This window comes from Protopterus annectens, chromosome 5.part1 (genome assembly GCF_019279795.1).
Source record: "Protopterus annectens isolate FY-2018-M chromosome 5.part1, PAN1.0, whole genome shotgun sequence".
NCBI lineage: Eukaryota > Metazoa > Chordata > Ceratodontiformes > Protopteridae > Protopterus > Protopterus annectens.
This window is the reverse complement of record NC_056736.1, coordinates 749,309,910-749,328,464: the sequence shown is the minus strand read 5'-3', so window position 1 is coordinate 749,328,464 and position 18,555 is coordinate 749,309,910. Positions and strand designations below refer to the sequence as shown.

The window sequence follows — 18,555 nt, the reverse complement described above, 5'->3', positions numbered from 1 at the left end:
TACTCGGCATCTTAGGTCCTCTAACAAACAACTCTTAACCATAACTAAACCCAACAAAAGAGCTGGACAACGTCTCTATTCCCATGTCGCCGCCAAACTTTGGAATGCACTCCCTCTCTCTATTACTCAACTAGACTCTTTAAAAACATTTGCACTAAAAGAAAACTATCTCAATAACATTTTCTGTTCTTGTAGTCATGATTAAACCACCTTAAATGTTTTGGCCACTAACTTAATATAGTTGCAGTTTTCACTGTCTTTGTATCCAATCTCCCTTGCTTTCTTTATTTCTGTGGTTGAATAAACAGAATTTATTAAACAGTATTCTTACTTGTGAGAATATATAAACAGAATTACTAAAAATTTAACACACTGGATTTTTTTCTTGTATACCTCTATAAAATGCATTTGTCTTTTATATCTACTTCAGTTTGTATTATGTGAACTTTCTTGACTGTCAAAGTTAAGCTGATGTTATGTAAAAATGTATGTGATTGTATGGAGCTTTTCTCCCCGGGCCTCCACTGAAAATGGGTTGTTGGGCCCAGTGGACTTTCCCGGTCAACAAATGTCAATAAATAATTAATTATTTTTTTCTTGTATATCTTATTCATTTTGTGATTCTAGGAAATCACTTTTTGTTCAATTTCCCTGTGTATTTGTGTCAAAAAGTACAATGCTGTCATATTTGTTAGACAATGCCCCACTGCAAAATGGGAATGTTGTTCAAGACCTTGGAAATTTGGGTTGATAGTTCCATCACCTGTGATCATCATGTAACAACAGTAGTCAGAAAGTCTTTCTATTTAGTGCAGCTAATTATCAAAGGAGTGCCATCCAGGTAAAAAAAAGAAAAGTTATTGTCCCACATCTATTCAGCATCGATTAGGCCAGTTGTTAAATCCAGTGCTGTCTTTGGGATATACTTCACTTGGCTTATCAAACAACTAGAATGACCACAGAGATCCCTAACTAAAAAGATCATTGCCTTAACAACCATAATCTACTAGGAAAGACTGGAGGTGCATTCCTATTGCTTAGTGTGTTATAGACTTCTGTGGGGAGAGCTGTACTCTGCCTTCCATGTCATTAATGAATCTCTTATCTCCACAAATGAAGCCGTCACACAAATACCTGAGCCAGGGATCTAAATCTTCATCAGCAACTAAATAAAACATGATTAAGAGATTGGTTCTTTACACAGTGCCTTCCCCAGCTATGGAATAGACTCTCACTACAAGCTAATCAACGTCATCCATTATCGTCCTTCGGACAGGAATTGGATGAGTGAGTGGGAATTCACAAATTCACTCAAACAAAAGAGGTACGACCTAAGGGTGGGCACTGGCAAGGTGCAGAAGGTCATAGTACTCAATTGTCTTGTATTTCATACAATCACTATAACCCCATACTGGGAAATTTCTCCCCTTAGATTGATAACGTTTGAGTTTCCCTCTTTAAGATCTTCCTGTTTCTTTACTGCACATTTCAACACCTACAATTATTAACCTCTTTTTTTCTGTCTTAATTTGTCCAGATGTTGCAGCTTTAAAAGTACCATTGACTGGAGAGCCTGCTTTATATGTATACTGTAATCACATGTGCCCTCTTTTGCATTTACTTTTTGTCTTAACACCTAAACACTGGATAATATGGAAGGTTAGCCAGTTAGTTTCATCTTTGTAGTTGACCTTTTAGCAGAAGGTCTCCTAAGACAGCGTACAAACTGCCTTCTGCTCACAGACAATGAACTTATTCTCAGCACTAGTAATTCCATGTGTAACCGATGTGTAAATACCTAATTAATATGGAGGTTTTTCTCGTTACCTAAAAATTTGCCTTGCGAGCCTCATAAACCTACACCTCAGTCCTTTGCTAATCATACCAAAATGTCTTATGTTGAAGCTGTAAAATAACCACTCCTAACACCTCCTAGAAGTAAGAATATTAAGTCTCAGCAAAAATCATGCCAGCCATCCACATCATGCATACGTACCATAAAGAGAAACTCTAAGCAACTTAAGCTGTGGTGTGTGCGATAAGTACTGTGATCTGTAGTGTATAAGATTAGATAGGTAGGAGTTCTAATCTCACTACAGGCTACTCTGTGCACATGTGTGTGTCCCTGAAAAACAACAGACATGCTCTCGGGGGCTATCTACCTAAACACCTGTAAGACAATCTGTCACTGTGGCCTACAGCTTTAGTGCTAGGGGCCTCTGTTGTCAGCCATACTGATTCATTAGTCACAAGGATTTCTGACACTGTGGCCCAAAGGACCCATTCTCATGACAAATGTGATTATAACTTGGTAGTGGTCCATATGAGAGTAAATGACTTGAGACATAAAACCCTGCTGAGAGCGATGTATCAGAATTTATAATAGATACTTAATTGCAGGTAAGACACTGGTCCTGAGAGGAATCTCTTCCTTCACCTCAAGTGATGCTTAGAGAGAAGAAAAGATAATTGGTTTCAATGACTGGTTAAACAACTGTTGTCATTCCTGGGGATCCAGTACCAGTCAGAATAAGATGAGATGCTCAACAGTCCAGATTGCTTTGCAAGGGATGGCCTGCACCTCTCATTCCAAGGCTTCCACATACTGGCTAAAGCCTTTGCTGCCCTTTTTAAACAGAGTCCAGTTACAGAACATTTCAACTTAACTATCAGATCAGTCCCCAAACTGGATCACATTAAGGATGCTCTACTTAATGTCGGAATTCTGAACAGTAAATTGCCTGATCTTGAGGCACAAGTGCATTTGGAAAGCAGTCTGTGTAGGTACTGAAATTTAGTTTAAATGTAAAGGAGCAACTACCCCTGTATCAGGGTTTTGTACTTTTCATGCCTTCAGACCTGATGTAACTATGGTGGAGTCTCCATATTTGTTAACTCATCCACTCCAGTGGAGCTCAGGAAGTTTGCACTGTAACTTCCGATGGGCGGAGCCTAAGCCTTTTGACAGACTCAAATTATGTCCTCACATTTCAAACAAATGTTCATATCTCTGGAACCATAGGGGTTATGAAAGAAGTATAAATGGCAAACTCTTCAGCACACAGTATCTTTATAGTGGCAGTATTCTTTAGGCTCTAGGTCTTAAACCAATTTTATAAGTCATAGTAAACACAGTAACTATTGCATAATATTTTGTAAACAACTTACAATATCTCAGCAACCATTCAAGTTATGTACGTAATGTCAGCAGCAGTTTATTCACCTAACAGAGCTTTCATATGAGGTTAAGGAGTTCTGTCTATTACTTGGTTGTTGAGATATTTAGAAAACTGTGAAAATTATATCTGTATGAATTAATATACAAAAACAACAGTTAATATCTATTTACATGCACTAGACAGAGGTCAAATATTAATACAGTTGAGTTTGCCATTGTATAGGCTTTAATATGAAGTATTTTAAAACCTTGTACATAGCATGGTTTGGAATTACTGAAGCAAATATGAGCAAGCAATATTTGATGCCTAGAGGCGCCCGTAGGAGTTAACTGCAGATGCAACTGGAGGCGTTACTCTGATGTAATGAATTAAGGAACACGCTACCTCCAGTAGATCCTTCAGGACCTACAAACTGAATTCATCAAACTGCAGATCACTCTTGATAGAATCAAGAATCGGTTATCAGTTAATAATCCAGTACAGAGCACCTACATTGTCTCATGATGAATATGTCAGATGCCTCAGTCTTCTAAATGGTCTCCCTCTTTGGAAACACTCCATTATTTTGAGTTCATAGATGTTTACTAGGCTAATGACCACAAGGACCTTTTTAAGCCTAGTCATGCATTCCAAATCTCTTGACAAGTTCTGATACCCTTGATAAGTGTAAGCAGGGGCTTGGGAGGTAAAACATTTACAAGCAAGATCTGGGACATGAACCATTTACAGATTGACTGTGTCCATTAGAGACATGGGTACCAAACCAGGAATTAATTTTCTGTTCCCCATCCAGTTGTCCAAGTTGCACTTGAATTGGTTTAGGGAGGAACTGCTTCACATGGATGGGGATCCTGTTCCATAGATGGGATAGTCTCTGGGATACATACCTATCTCTCCAGCAGGTCCTATTTATATCACAGGCAAGGTTTACATCTTTGCATCGGGTAATTCTGTTGCTGTTTGTTTTGTGGATATGCGGGAGGTCCATCAGAGTGGGATCTGACAATGCCCAGTATGTGATCTCCCCTCAAAAGCTTGTAGGAGACAGAATACAGGGATATGGCCTTGAGGCAGTCTGCATAGGACATGTTACTTATGCCCTGTATTCTTTTAGTGAGGAATCTCTGCAGACATTCCAGTTGTTTGATATGCCTGATTAAGTACATACTGAAGTGGGCATTGTACTCCATGATACATCTGATGAATGCCGAATACAGTGGAACATTGACTTGCTTGGACCCAGATACCATGCTTTTGCTAATAGGTTGCACAGAATAGAATGATTTCCTCGCTACTGTAGACATGTGATGGCCAAAGGTTAAATTACTTTGTGTGTGTGCCGATGTCCCAGACTACTGGGTCTTCTCTTAGGAGTCTGTTGTCAATATGTTACAATAGGTTCTGCGCAAACTTCTCCCCCCCTCCCCACCAAAAGGGCAAATATCTATCCCAGCAGAGTGCTGCCCCCCTGACATCTCAGATGCTCAGGTAAGAGCTGCCCTCTCCAAAGCAAAAAACACAGCATCAATGGGACCAGACGGTGTCCCGGGCTGCATCCTACATGAACTCCAAGAAGAGCCAAACCCAAACATAAAACTACTGTTCAATCTCAGCCTTACTACAGGATATGTACCCAAAGAGTGGTGTACAGCAACAGTGGTCCCTCTCCACAAAGGTGGTGCCAACGGATATACTGGAAACTATCGCATCCAAGCCTGACTAGCTTGGTCTGCAAAGCTATGGAAAGGATCATCATGAACCTCATAAATAAAGATATTGGGGACCTACAGACACTGGATCCTACCCAGTTCGGTTTTGTTAAGGGCAGATCCTGCCTCTTAAACCTGGTTGATTTCTTTGAAACAGTCACCAAGGCCATTGACGAGGGGAAGGTGGTCTACACAGCCCTGGACCCCCTCAAAAAAAGCCTTATAATATATATACCCAGGGCATTATAGATAAGCTCACCAGCTTAAATATAAACCCCTATGTCACTAGATGGGTTGCAAACTGGCTCAAGGACAGAACCCACATGGGTTAGAATTGCTGGAGCCATGTCAGACTCCAAACCAGTTACAAGTGGCATGCCACAAGGCTCAGTCCTGTGACCTCTCTTGTTTGGTATATATTTCTCTGAGGTACAGGCCAACACGGAAGGACTGTGGCTGACCAAGTTTGCAGATGACTGCAAAACTGGTGCCATATGTCGACTCCAGCTGACACAAGCATCCTAGAAACAGACAACTGGTGCCAGAGCCATGGCCTCAAGCTAAACGCCAAAAAGTGTATAGTCATCCCTTGGCAAAAAAAAAAAGCACAAACATATTACCACAGTGGTAAATCCATTAAGACAGAAGAAGTAATTAGGGACCTGGGGACCCAAGTTGATAACAATCTCTCATTTGACAACCACAACATGGTGGCCAAAGTGAAAACATTTTATATAGCCCACCTAATCATGAAGGGATTCACATCTAGATCAGGGAGGTCATCGCCTTCTTTACTCATCCCCTCATCAGGCCCATTTTGAGAGCACAATGCTTTTTGGATGATGTACCCCACCAGCCTGCACTGCAAGAACCCAAAAGAAAAAAGTACCTCACAGATAGGAGGCAAACAGATAAAAAGATGCCTGCAGCTCTACTCAGTGGCATCAGCTCCTCTCAGCTGCTCAGAGGCGCATTGATAAAGCCATATGTTGCCGACTGTAGCCTGACTTATAAAGCCATGTCCAACCCGAATTACCTCATCCAAATCCCAATCCCACTTGAAGGGATTCACATCTAGATCAGGAGGTCATCGTGCCTCTTTTACTCCATCCCTCATCAGGCCCATAATTGAGTACAATGCCCTTGGGATGTACCCTACCACACACCCTGCAGCAACTGAAAGACCCCAAAAGTGCCTCACTAAGAGATCAAGGGGATCAAACAGCATGCCATATGCATATGCTAAAAAAACTCCAGCTCTACTCAGTGGTGTGGCATACCGCCTGCAGAGAGGCTCTGTCTGTGACTTATAAATAAAAGCCAACCCCAACCCATTAAATGGACATGCTCACAAGAAAAGAAATCCCATCAACATCAAGCTACTGACCCTCAGCACTGAAATAAATAGGACATGCTGGTGGGACAGATTCGTAACCCACAGGCTCCTTCACTCTGGAATAAAATCCCAGTCCAGGTTAGGCAGAGTCCCTCATTGACTCTCTTCAAGAGGAATCTTAATGAGTGGATGGGAGATCATAGGTTTACCCCGGGTATCATTTCTGTGTCACTGTTAGATAGAGGCACAGTATACTAACCTCGAAAAAGGGCATAGCAAAATTAATTTAAAATGGGTGGCGAAAGCCAAATACACTCTGGCTAGGCTTAGGGCAGATAGCCTAGTATGAACCTATGAATATGATGATTACCAGGGATGGATGATTTCTGGAAGAATACTATTATGCATTTCTTATCATTTAGTCCATGGCTCTGAAACCAGTAATTTGTCAGCCCTTCATTGGAGAACATTAGTGTCAGTAGGTGATTCAATGACAGCTCCTAATTTGCAATAATTTGCAAATTTAGTCAGCCAGAGGGTATTGACAATTGAGTTCGGAGAAGTAAATGCCAAAAAGGGGTGGTCCCAGGACCAATCTCTGGTGGACTCTTCTTGTGACTTCCTCTTTGTAGAGGTGGACTGTCCAGTTCTAAGTTCCATGGCCCTGACTGAACCAACTTGATATCGATTGGGTAAGATAAGGGGTAATACTTAACCTCTTGAGTTTAATGCTTGAGTGGGGTGTTCAGTCAAATGCTTTGTCTAAGGCAGTGGGAATGATTCTGCCCTCATCCATTGGTTTGGTGACCTTCTCAAAGAAGTCCAGGTTATGTAGGCATAATCTGCCCTTGAGGAAACTAAATCAGGTTGGGTCCAGTGTCTGGAGGTTTCCTATGTCATTGTTGATCATTTCCATGGTAATTCTTTCCATGCTTTACATATAACACTAGTGAGACTTATGGGTTTGTGATTTCTATGGTCTGTAAATGGCCAACTTTTGTGCAGAGGGATGAATGTTGCTGTTCTCCATCCATAAGGCACAAAGCCTCTTTGGAGGCCGCAGTTAAATTGCAATTCTAGATGGCCTAAAAGGTCATTTTCATGCTATTTAGAAGGCATCCTGGGGTATTGTCTGTGCCCATTGATGCATTGTTCTTAGCCTTAGAAAGAGCATTAAGGACCTGTTCCCTAGTGATAGTAGGGCAGTTATATTTGATGATATTTCCTGAGGGGGAAGGTTGAGGGGGAGAGAGAGGAGTAAAGTTGGAGTTGAATCTATCAGCCAGGAGGTTTGCTATATCTTCTGGCAGACTGGCCTAGTATAGGTGGCTCCATTAACAATGAGCTCTGAACACAATTGTGTATTGCCTTTGAGGTTGCATACATAGCTAAAGAATGCCTTGTGGTTGTCCTTGGTCTGGGAGGCCAAACTTGCCTGATATTTGGCCTTGATCAGTTTGATGAGAGTGCTTTTATCCTGCTGGGTGCTGCACCCCCTAATTTTTGCCCTGATTTTCTTCCTCCTGTTATACAGCCTATTGATGTTGTGATTCCACCAGGGTGGCTTGTTTTTTGAGTTAGTTCTGTACTACTTCCTCTATGCAGCTATTTAAATGCTTGTACAAGGTTTCTGTGAATAATTCTGCTTAGGCAGCAGTGCTCTCAGGCTTTATGAAGGCATGTAATTTTGCCAGATTATCACTTCATAGTATGACGTTAACCTTAGAGTAGTCCTGAATATTCTGGGGTTAGCTGGGGTTCCAGGTTTTATTTTTACTTCAAAGGAGACCATTTTGTGGTTTGACCTTACCTGAGAAGACATTACACTAGGGTTTGTGCAGCAGTCTCCCATATTAGTGAAGACCGGATCCAGTATGTTTGCAGTCCTGGTCAATGTAGTGACAATCTGGTCCAGAGAATTTTACAAAATCCAGGAACCGCTGTGCCTGTATCTTTGGTGATGTATAGGAGTCCCTGTTGGTAGTGGGGTAATCAAAGTCACCCATGAATACGGTATTGGGTTACATGGTGAGTGCTTACAGTAAGTTTAAGTACATGTTATGGGTTTCCTGGGTCATAAAGGGGACCTATTGCTTGCAAGGAAGTGGTATGGGATTTTGTCTGTGGTGATTTGAACATGGAGAAGCTCAACTGCATTGTCCTGTTTGACCAGCCTTAAGGTATATTTATTTTTGATGTATATCAAGACACCTCCACCTTTAATTCCTATCTGTGTTAGTAGCTGGTCTAAATGTGTGGAAGGCATTATAACCTTGCACTGCCAGTGTATTCTACACAGATTTAAACCATGTCTTAGTGACTGCACAGATGTCAGCATTCCCTAAGGTGAGGAGAACTTATAAGGAGTGGGGTATTTTGCTTAGACTCCTGGGATTGAACAGTAGCACCTTTAGAATTTCTTGTTTTTAATTTGCTATGTCAAAAGTACTTTCAGTTTGGCATTGTCTGAAAAGGCAGTATAGGGGAGAATAGTGTTTTAGCTAATATTCAAAAACCTAGAGGGGAGAGGTTCAAACTATTCCTGGCAAAGCAGTATGGTCTGTTCACCATCTCCTTCCATTCTGACAAATATCGCACCCTCCCTAGAATGACACCAGAAACTGAGCCAATTATTAATCAGCCATCTTCTGTTCATATTATGGCATCACCCTTGGAGAAGGTAAAATGCTGCTCAATGCTAGGCTCATACCAGCCTGGGGCACACATTCTGAGAGCATCATGTCTCTCTTCATATAGTCTAGTAAGGTACGAGTGGCGGTCTCTATTGGGTCAGAATATAAAGTGTCAAAGGATCATAGGAAGTTACTAGGCTATTGGCCCTGAGGCCCTTTTAAGCCTAGCCAAGAGTTTAGCCCATGCCTAGACAAATCAGCACCCAATGCTCCTGTCCAGCAGGGATACTGGTGGAATCTCAGGGATGTATTTACTATTTCCCATCCAGTTATCCAGATTGTACTTAAAAAGAGGTAAAAAGGTACTCTGCTAAGAGGTAAAGAGGTACTCTGCTTGATGTGGAGAGGGAGTCTGTTCCATAGATGGGCGAGACTCTGGGATATAAATCTGTCCTGCCAGCAAGTCCTATTGATGTCACAGACCTGGTTGAGGCTGCCTGTGTGGGTTACTTGAGTGGTGCTTGACTTGCAGATATGCAGCAGTCCCATGAAGGCGGGATCCGAGATTGCCTTGTATGCCAGACAGAGGTAACCTCTGAGGAGTCTGCATGAAACAGAGTAAAGGGATAGGCTAAAAGCCCTATCTGTGTATGGTAGATTTTTGAGGTCCTGGATTCTCTTAGTGAGGAACCTTTGTAGTCTCTCTAGCTGCTGCATGTGCTTTGTGAGGTACATGCTGGATGTGGCATTGTACTCAATAATAGGCCTTATAAGGGAAGAATACATGGATGTTATGACTTCCTTGTCCCTGAATGAGATACCCTTGCTTATGAGGTGGCCATGTAGAAAGCTTTCCGTACAATGTAAGCAACATGGTGGGCAAAATTCAGGCTGCTATCAATCTGGGTGCCCAAATCCCTCACAACTGACTGCATGCTTAGGATGTTATTAATGTGATAATTTGTGTGGACATCTCTCTCCCCAAAGGGGATGATGGTGCATTTTTTTGAATTCAGCTTGAGGTCATGTTTCTGTCACCTGTCATTTGTTTGGGTGAGACCCTCTTGGATGATGTACATGTTACTAGAGGAATTAATAACAGCTCCCAGCTTGCAGTCATCCGCAAACTTGGTCAGCCATAGCCCACTGGCTTTGGCCTGTAACTCAGAAAAGTATATCCCAAATAACAGAGGCCCCAAGACTGAACCCTGGGGGTATGCCAGTTGATATGGGTATATTGCTTGAGGTGGCTTCCTGTATTTTAACTAGGTGGGTTCTATCAGTGAGCCAGCTTACTACCCATCTGGTAACATACGGATTGATGCCTAGTCGAGAGAGTTTATCTATTATGCTTGAGTGGGGAATAGTATCGTAGGCTTGGGCCAGGTCAGAGTAGGTGGTGTGCAGTGTCTTCCCACTCATCCATGGTTTTGGTGACTGTCTTAAAAAAGTCAACCAAATTTACAGACATGACATCCCCTTGACAAAGTCAAACTGTGTGGGATCGAATGTTTGGAGGTTGCCAATGTCCTTGTTAATGAGGTCCATGATAACCCATCCCATGGCCTTGCAGATCAGGCTAGTTAGGCTGATGGGTCTATAATTTCCTGGAGCACTGGATGCTCCACCTTTGTGTAAAGGGATGAGAGTGGCTGTTCTCCACTCACCTGGGGCCAAACCAGTACTCAGGCTTTGGTTGTATAGGGCACCTAATGGTGCTGCAAGTCCCGGACTGAGTTCATGTGGGATGCAGCCTTGGATGTTATCTGGTCCCATGGAGGCTGTACATTTTGCCTTTGAAAGAGCAGTGATGACCTGATCCCTAGATATAAGGGAAAGGGGACATGTACTGGGAATGTCCTGATTTACTGATGGGGATGGCAGAGGGGTGAAATTTTCACTGAGTCTGTCAGCCAGCAAGTTTGCTATATCTAAGCCATTTGTATAGGTGGTGTCCTTGACCACCAGTGTTGAACAGATCTGGGTGCTACCTTTGAGATTACAGACATATGTGAAGGCCTTATGATTGTCTCAAGTAGATGTGACCAATTTGGACTTGAAGTTGGCTTTAGAGGATTTCACTAGTGCTCTTATTTGCTTGTTTAGGCTACAGAGAGATTTCTCCCAATTGGGCACATACTCCTTCTTGGTCCTGGACAGAAATGTTTTTCTTTTGTTTAGATGTCTTTAGTAAAGTCTTGGGTTACAGGTTTTGCTGTATCCATATCTGTTTGTGTGAGTCCTGGATTTCCTGCTACACCATCTTGTGTTGGCTGGGGCCTGCCTGCACTTAGTGGGAGTAAGTGAACTGTTTGTAACTGGTCTGGCACAGGGCATTTAGCTAAGAGCTCAGAGACAAGGGTTGATTGGTCAATTCCAGTGTTTCTAATGTATTTTCATTTTTGTGGTATTTAAACCCCATGATTGCACTTGTTTGCATGTCATGCACTGCCACTGAGCTGTTTTAACCCTTTGCAAGGTATCTCAGATACAGTTTTCCCTTACCAGCACTCCTGTGTGAGTGAGGACCTCTGTTCCAGTTACTGTACTGATTTTATCCAGCCCTACTTACACCTGTAGGTACCCTCCTCAGACAGTACCCACTCTACTATCCCTAACCTCTCTTTTCACACATAACAGCCATGGACAGACATTTTCCTATGGTTTCTCCTGCTAGTCTGGTTGATATGGGAATCCTGAGACAGTGTAGCAACTGCCTCATGTACATGGACAACCCCCTACTACTACCACCTAGGAACACAATATGTGAGAGAGAGAATTACATTAAAACCTAGAATCCTTGCTGTCTGAATCACAAGCCAGCACATCTGGCACTGAGAAGGTTGTCTGCACAAACACCAAACCTCTAACACCACCCATACCTGTACAACACACTCCTACATATGTAGAGGTTCTCAACAAAAGCATACCCAAACAAAAGAGACTTCTGAGGCAAAAACACACATGCACATCACAACCCACCACACCAAGCACCACAGATAGTACACATGCCTGTGTACAGCCTCTAAGGCCCAGCCACAAACCCAACATACTAGTCATAGGAGAGACTGTCGTGAGACACACAGATGTGCCCCTCACCAGGTTAGACAAGGAGATAGTCACCCTAAGTTTTGTGTCAGGTGCTAGAATCTGCCATATCAAGCATGCACTCCAGTCTCTTAAAAACAGGTACTGTTATGACTCTGTCATAGTCCATGTTGGTGTGAATGACTTGAGATGTACCTCTCTGGACTATATGAAGAGAGACATGATTGAACTCGCTGAATGTGTGTCCCAGGCAGGTATGTCCCTAGCCTTAAGCAGCATTCTACCATCACCCAGAATGATATCTCAAACAGAAATGATTGACTTTAACAGTTGGTTTTGTTTCTGGTGTCATTCCAAGGGGATCCAGTACCTGACAGCCTGGGAAGACTTAACAGACCACGATGCTTTGCCAGAAATGTCCTTCATCCCCTGGCCTTCAGGCATCTAGCAAAGGCTCTTGCCTCCCCATAGTGCCTTTTTTAGGCAAAGTTATGAGGACAAAATTACCAACGTGAAAAATTCTTCTAAATGAAATTTAAAGGTCATGCTGCTAAACGCTAGGAGTCTTAGCATGTAATTGCACTCACTGTAAGCATTCCTCACCCTGGAGGATGCTGACATTTGTGCAGGCACTGAAACCTGGTTCAGAGCTACAGGGAGTACCCCAGCCTTACCAGGTTACTTGTCCTGCAATACTTTCAGACCCGAAACAGAGGGATACAAAGCAAAAGGAGGTAGAGTTTCAACATTTATCAAAGACACACACACCTCTGGGCTGGTCAAATAGTATGAGGCACAGGGGATACTACAAGTAAGGTTAACTGTTGACAATACACCTATTCAAATCGTAGATAGCTACAGACCCCCAACCATGACTCAGGAACCCACTCCACCTATCTAGACTTATTGAATCCATCAAGATTCAACCCTCTGCACTGATCCTGGGTGACTTTAACTACCCAACCACAGAGTGGAAGACCTGTTCTAGCCCAAACACAAATGCCCAGAGATTTCTCAACTTTGTCAATGCCAGAGCATTGGAACAGCTGGTTGACACCTCCATGAGAGGTGTAAATATCCAGGACCTGGTCCTAATCAACATGAGTAGCCATTGTAGCATCCCTACTGTGTCATCTTCCTTGGCAAGATCCAACCATAAAGCGATCACTTTCAAAAGTCGCCATCTCCCCTGATCCAACCCTTCTCAGGGTAAAACAATTTTTCGAAAGCCAACTACAATCTCCTGAGAACAGGTATAAGCAGCTTCACAGCCACCATCCCTTCAGTTGGAACTAGAACTAATGTCCAAGCCTACACCAAAAATCTACATGAGCACCTACATAACTGTATTGACTCAGCAATACCTGATGGGACCAAATCATCTTCCTTAAAGAAGAGTAAACCTGTCTGGTGGAGAGCAGCAATAAACAAACTCTATAATAAAAGGAAAAAAAATGCTGTCCAGGACCAAGAAAGAGCAGGTGCCAAGTTGGAAGCAATCTCTCCTTTGAACAAGCAAATAAGATCACTAGTGAAATCCTCTAAGGCTACATTTGAATCCAAATTGGCCACATCCATTAAGGACAATCACAAGGTAGCACCCAAATCTGCTCTGAACTGGTGGTCAAGAACACCACATAACACAATTACTGTGAATATAGCCAACCTGCTGTAGACAGGGTCAGTGAAAACTTCATTCCCCTGTTCCCCCATCAGTAAACCAGGACATCCCCAGCACCTGCCCCCCTTCCCTCATCACCAGGGAGCAGGTCTTTAGTGTCCTTTCAATGGGAAAAAAATACAGTCTCCATGGGACCTGAGAACATCCTTCACTGCCTCCTCCATAAATTCAGGCATGAGTTCTAAGCACCATTAGGCACCCCATTTAACCAAAGCCTGAGCACTGGCTTCATACCAGCTCAATGAAGGACAACCACTGTCATCCCTCTACACAAAGGTGGAGCATCCACTGACCCAGGCAGTTATAGACCCATCAACCTGACTAGTCTGATCTGCAAAGCCATGGAATGCATTATCATGGACCATATAAACAAGGAGGTTGGCAACCTCCAAACACTTGACCCCACACAGTTTGGTTTTGTCAAAGGGAGACTGTGCCTGTTAAACTTAGTCAACTACTTAGAAACAGTCACCAAAGCCATGGACAAGGGTAAGACAGTGCACACCACGTACCTTGACCTAGCCAAAGCCTTCGACACTATTCCCCACTCCAGCATAATAGATACTCTCCCACCTAGGCATCAACCCTTATGTTACCAGATGCCTAGCTAACTGGCTCACTGATAGAACCCACTCAGTCAAAATATGGGAAGCCACCTCTAGTAGTAGACCCGTAATGAGTGGCATATCCCATGGATCGGTCTTGGAGCCTCTCCTGTTTGGGGTATACTTTCCTGTTTGGGGTATACTTTTCTGAAGTGCAAGCCAAAATCAGAGGCTGACCAAGTTTGTAGATGACTGCAAGCTGGGTGCTGTCTTAAGTTCCCCTAGTGATGTGAACATCCTTCAAGAGGTCCTTACCCAAACTAATGACTGGTGCCAGAAGCATGGCCTCAAACTGAATATCAAGGAATGAATAAGTCTTCCCTTTGGAGAAAATGTCATCTCCACTAATTATCACATTAATGACAATGTACTAAGCATGCAATCCATTGTGAGGGACTTGGGCACCCAGGATGATGGTAACCTGACTTATGACCACCACGTTGCCTTCATTGTCTGGAAGGCTTTCTACATGGCCCACCTCATAAGTAAGGGTATTTCATCCAGGAACAAGGAGGTCATAACATCCCTGTACTCCTCCCTGATCAGACCCATTATCGAGTACAGTGTCCCCTTTAGCATGCACCTTGCCAAGCACATGCAGCAGCTGGTGAGACCACAGAGATTCCTGACTAGGAAGATCCAGGGTGTCAAATGTCTGCCTTATACAGATAGGCTAAAAGCCCTGCCCTTCTACTCAGTCTCATACAGACTACTCAGAGGTGACCTGTGTCTGGCATACAAGGCCATCTCGGACCAGCCTTGATAGAGTTGCATATCCATAAGTCAAACTCCACTCACGCAACCCACACACAAGGTCTCAACCTGGTCTGTGACATTAATAGAACTTGGTGGGATAGATTTGTGTCCCAAAGACTCCTCCATCTGTGGAATAGACTCCCTGTCCATGTCAAGCAGAGTACCTCACTAGCCCTCTTTAAGAGGAACCTGGACAACTGGATGGGAAACAGAAAATACACTCCTAGGATCTTACCTATGTCCCTGCTGGACAGGGGAAACAAGTGCTGCCTGTGTGGAAACATGGGCAAAATTATTGGCTAGGCTTATAAGGGCCTCTGGGCCAATAGCCTAGTATCATCCTATGAATGAAGATGCTTTAATCCCCCTTTAGGCAGCCCTAGTTTTCCCAGTCTTTCTTTCTCACCCTTCATGTTATTTCACTTAATTTTTATTTTTTTCCATTGTTGGTTACCCATTATTACATGTCTGTTTTAATGTTGTGTCTTGCCTGAATTAGGTCCCATTGCAGGAATTTTCAGGCTGTATTTTTCATTATTCTGCCTTTATTTTCCCATATCCTCTCTTCATTCCTTTAGGACTCATTTTTACAAATTTTTGTCCCCGTTGGCCTCCACCCCTCCAGTGCGCACACACACACACACACACACACACACACACACACACACACACACACACACACACACACAGACACACTTCCTACTGATATGCACATGTAAAGCTCCACTAATTGAACTTTAATTTTAACCTTTATTTTCTGTTTTCTGTGTGCATTTGTTATCCTTTTTTTTAACTTTCAGATTACTTGTTTAGTAATACGTCAGCCATTCATTCATTATGTGGGTTTTTGCTTTATTTTTCTCCCTGCTTTGATAACTAAGTACCCACTCTGTTGCCCAAGGTGAGAAGAGCTGTTACCTACTCAAGGCCTTGTTGTTTTGTAGCTTTAAGGCTACAACCTAAATGTTCATGTCTGCAGTCACAGTTTGGCATGCAGTACACATCAGCAAAGTTGTAATATTTGATTATATGGATGATGTAATCCCTCTGGATCTGAAATAGAAGCAACATCGCAGGCAATCATTCAGAGTGGCAACATTTAAAACCATGTCATGTAACCCTTGCCCTCATGTTAGCACAGTTACTATTTGAACTTCAGTTACCTGGGCCACAGTGAGGGCTTTACCCTCTCTGTCAGTGTTACTGGCAGATTTATTATTACTTTTTTTCTTTTTTTGCTGGATGGTTCTCCCTAGTAATAATTGGTAGGTGGCAAAGTAGAGAGCTTGGGCACTGTGCACAGTCTGGGAGGTGGCATATTATATCACAGGGTGTCAATATTGGCACACAGGCCTCTCCAAATGAAGGATGTAGAAAAAAGTGCCATTTGTGATTTGATAGAGAAGATACATGTTACTTAGGATGCATAAAGAGGGCCACATCATACAATAATTATTAAGAATGTATTTATTATATTTTCCTTCCTTTATACCAGCTGTGCAGTTTTGATTGATGCACCAATATCCACTCAGTACACCTACTTTTGGGGTACCATCCACAGAGAGAGAGTGGTGGTAACCCCTCATGTATCTCTACTTTAGGAAAAAAAGAATGACTGTGTGTATTACCTACAATATTGTCACTCATTAATAGAACCTGTTTATATCTCCCCTTTGTGGTGCCTTCATCCAGAAGTGCAGTGTCTTCTGTACAATGGACTGATTCTGGTTAAACATGATGTGAAAATCTTAAGGAGTAATAGAAAATCAATCTGATTACATTTATAACATTCCTATTAATTGCTTTTATGTATTTTATATTTAGGACATGTAGTGATTAATTTATCCTTTGTACAATTTATATTTTCATTGCAGAACATGGCAGACTGGATACTGAAAGACCCCAGGACAATATCTTCAGATGGCATGAGTTTTTGGTAATAAGTACTAGTCTTATTATGTGCTGCTTAATATGGAATTCATTCATTCATTCTCTCTCTAGTAAACAGCTTTATCCAGTTCAGGATTGCAGGTTTGTAGCTGAGCCAGATCGTATCCTGGCACCTAAGGGGGCAATGCATTGAGGATGACAACACACAAATATGCCCGATCGTACATGCTCTTTTTCATGCACACATGCCTGCTTGCGCACAGTGTCATGCACGGGCAAGAGCACAGTCTCACATGCATGGACATGCACATGCGCACCATCACACATGCACAGACATGGGCACACGTACAATCTCATGTGCATGGGCACATGCACAATCTCACGCAGGTATACAAATGTAGAGACATGCATACACACAGATGTACATGGAGACATGCGTGCACACACATGTACATGGCAGAGGTACATACACACACGTACACATATATGGAGAGGTGCATGTGTGTGCACACACATACATGGAGTGGTGCATGCATACACACATGTACATGGAGAGATGTGACCACGCACGCACACTATCCTGCTGAACATGTACCTAGGGGCATTTTGGAGCATCTCCAGTTCACCTTTGGTATACCTTAGGCATATGAAAGGAAGCTGGAGTACCTGCCAAAAACCCACACAGGTACTGGGAGGTCACTTACGCTGTACTTAGGCACCCCAATGAAGAACTAAAATGCTTTTGACCTACATCGTGGCGAAAATGGATTATTGGAGGATTTCACTAACCAGGTTAACAAACATCTATCACTCACAGTAACTGATTTTTTCAGCAACAAGTGGTTTGAAGCCAGATCCAGAAATAAATCCAAGCTGTTAGTGCAAATACCAAGGCCAGAAGATAAACAGGCAGTACACAAGTTTGTAGGAATTCTGTAGTGTCTAGGAAATATGTTCTTAACATGTCTGAGATAACACTGCCTCTAATGAACCTTGTTTTAGCAAAGTGTAAACTGGGAATGGAGACTTGGAGAGGAAAAGAATTTTGCATTGCTAAGTAACAGATGCTTAGCTAGAATAGCTCAGTTTAGAGAGTGTTAGACTAAAGATCTAAAGGTCCCTGGTTCAGTCCTGGATTTTGGCACTATCTTTTTCCCCAGGGGTCTGTCCTGGGAGGCGTACTGTTTGCCATCTACTTCTCAGAGGTCCAGGCAAAGACAAAACATCTCTGGCTGACCAAGTTTCTGGATGACTGTAAGTTGGGTACTGTCATTGACTCCCCAAGTGATGTTAACATACCACAAGAGGGTCTCATAGCAACAAATGACTGGTGCCAAAGTCATGGCCTTACCTTAAATGCAAAAAAATGTATTATACTATTCAGCAAAAACATAGCTACTGCTGATTACCACATCAATTGCAATCCCCTAAACACACAGCCTGTGGAGAGAGACCTGGGTACTCAGCTTGACAAAAATCTCTTATTCAACCATCATGTAGCAGCAGTGGTCAGAAAAGCCTTGTACTTGGTTCATCTCATAAGTAAAGGGATTGCATCCAGAAAAAAGGAGGCTATCACCTGTATGTAGTCCTCCCTCATTAGACCTATAATTATTGAGTATAATGCCCCACTTAGTATGTAGCTCTCCAAACACCTGCACCAACTGGAAAGGCCACAGAAATACCTCACAAAGAGAATCCATGGCCTCCAACATCTG

The 18,555-nt window shown here is 42.7% G+C and overlaps 1 protein-coding gene across 1 annotated transcript in view; it reads left to right on the top strand.

The window, feature by feature from the left end:
- Positions 1–18,555, top strand: part of LOC122803267 — a 531,454-nt gene that overhangs the window by 426,640 nt on the left and 86,259 nt on the right. Inside the window, exon 4 of the mRNA XM_044072857.1 lies at positions 16,822–16,883. Within this exon, the coding sequence (XP_043928792.1) occupies positions 16,822–16,883 (62 nt within the window). The remainder of the gene's footprint in view (positions 1–16,821; positions 16,884–18,555) is intronic.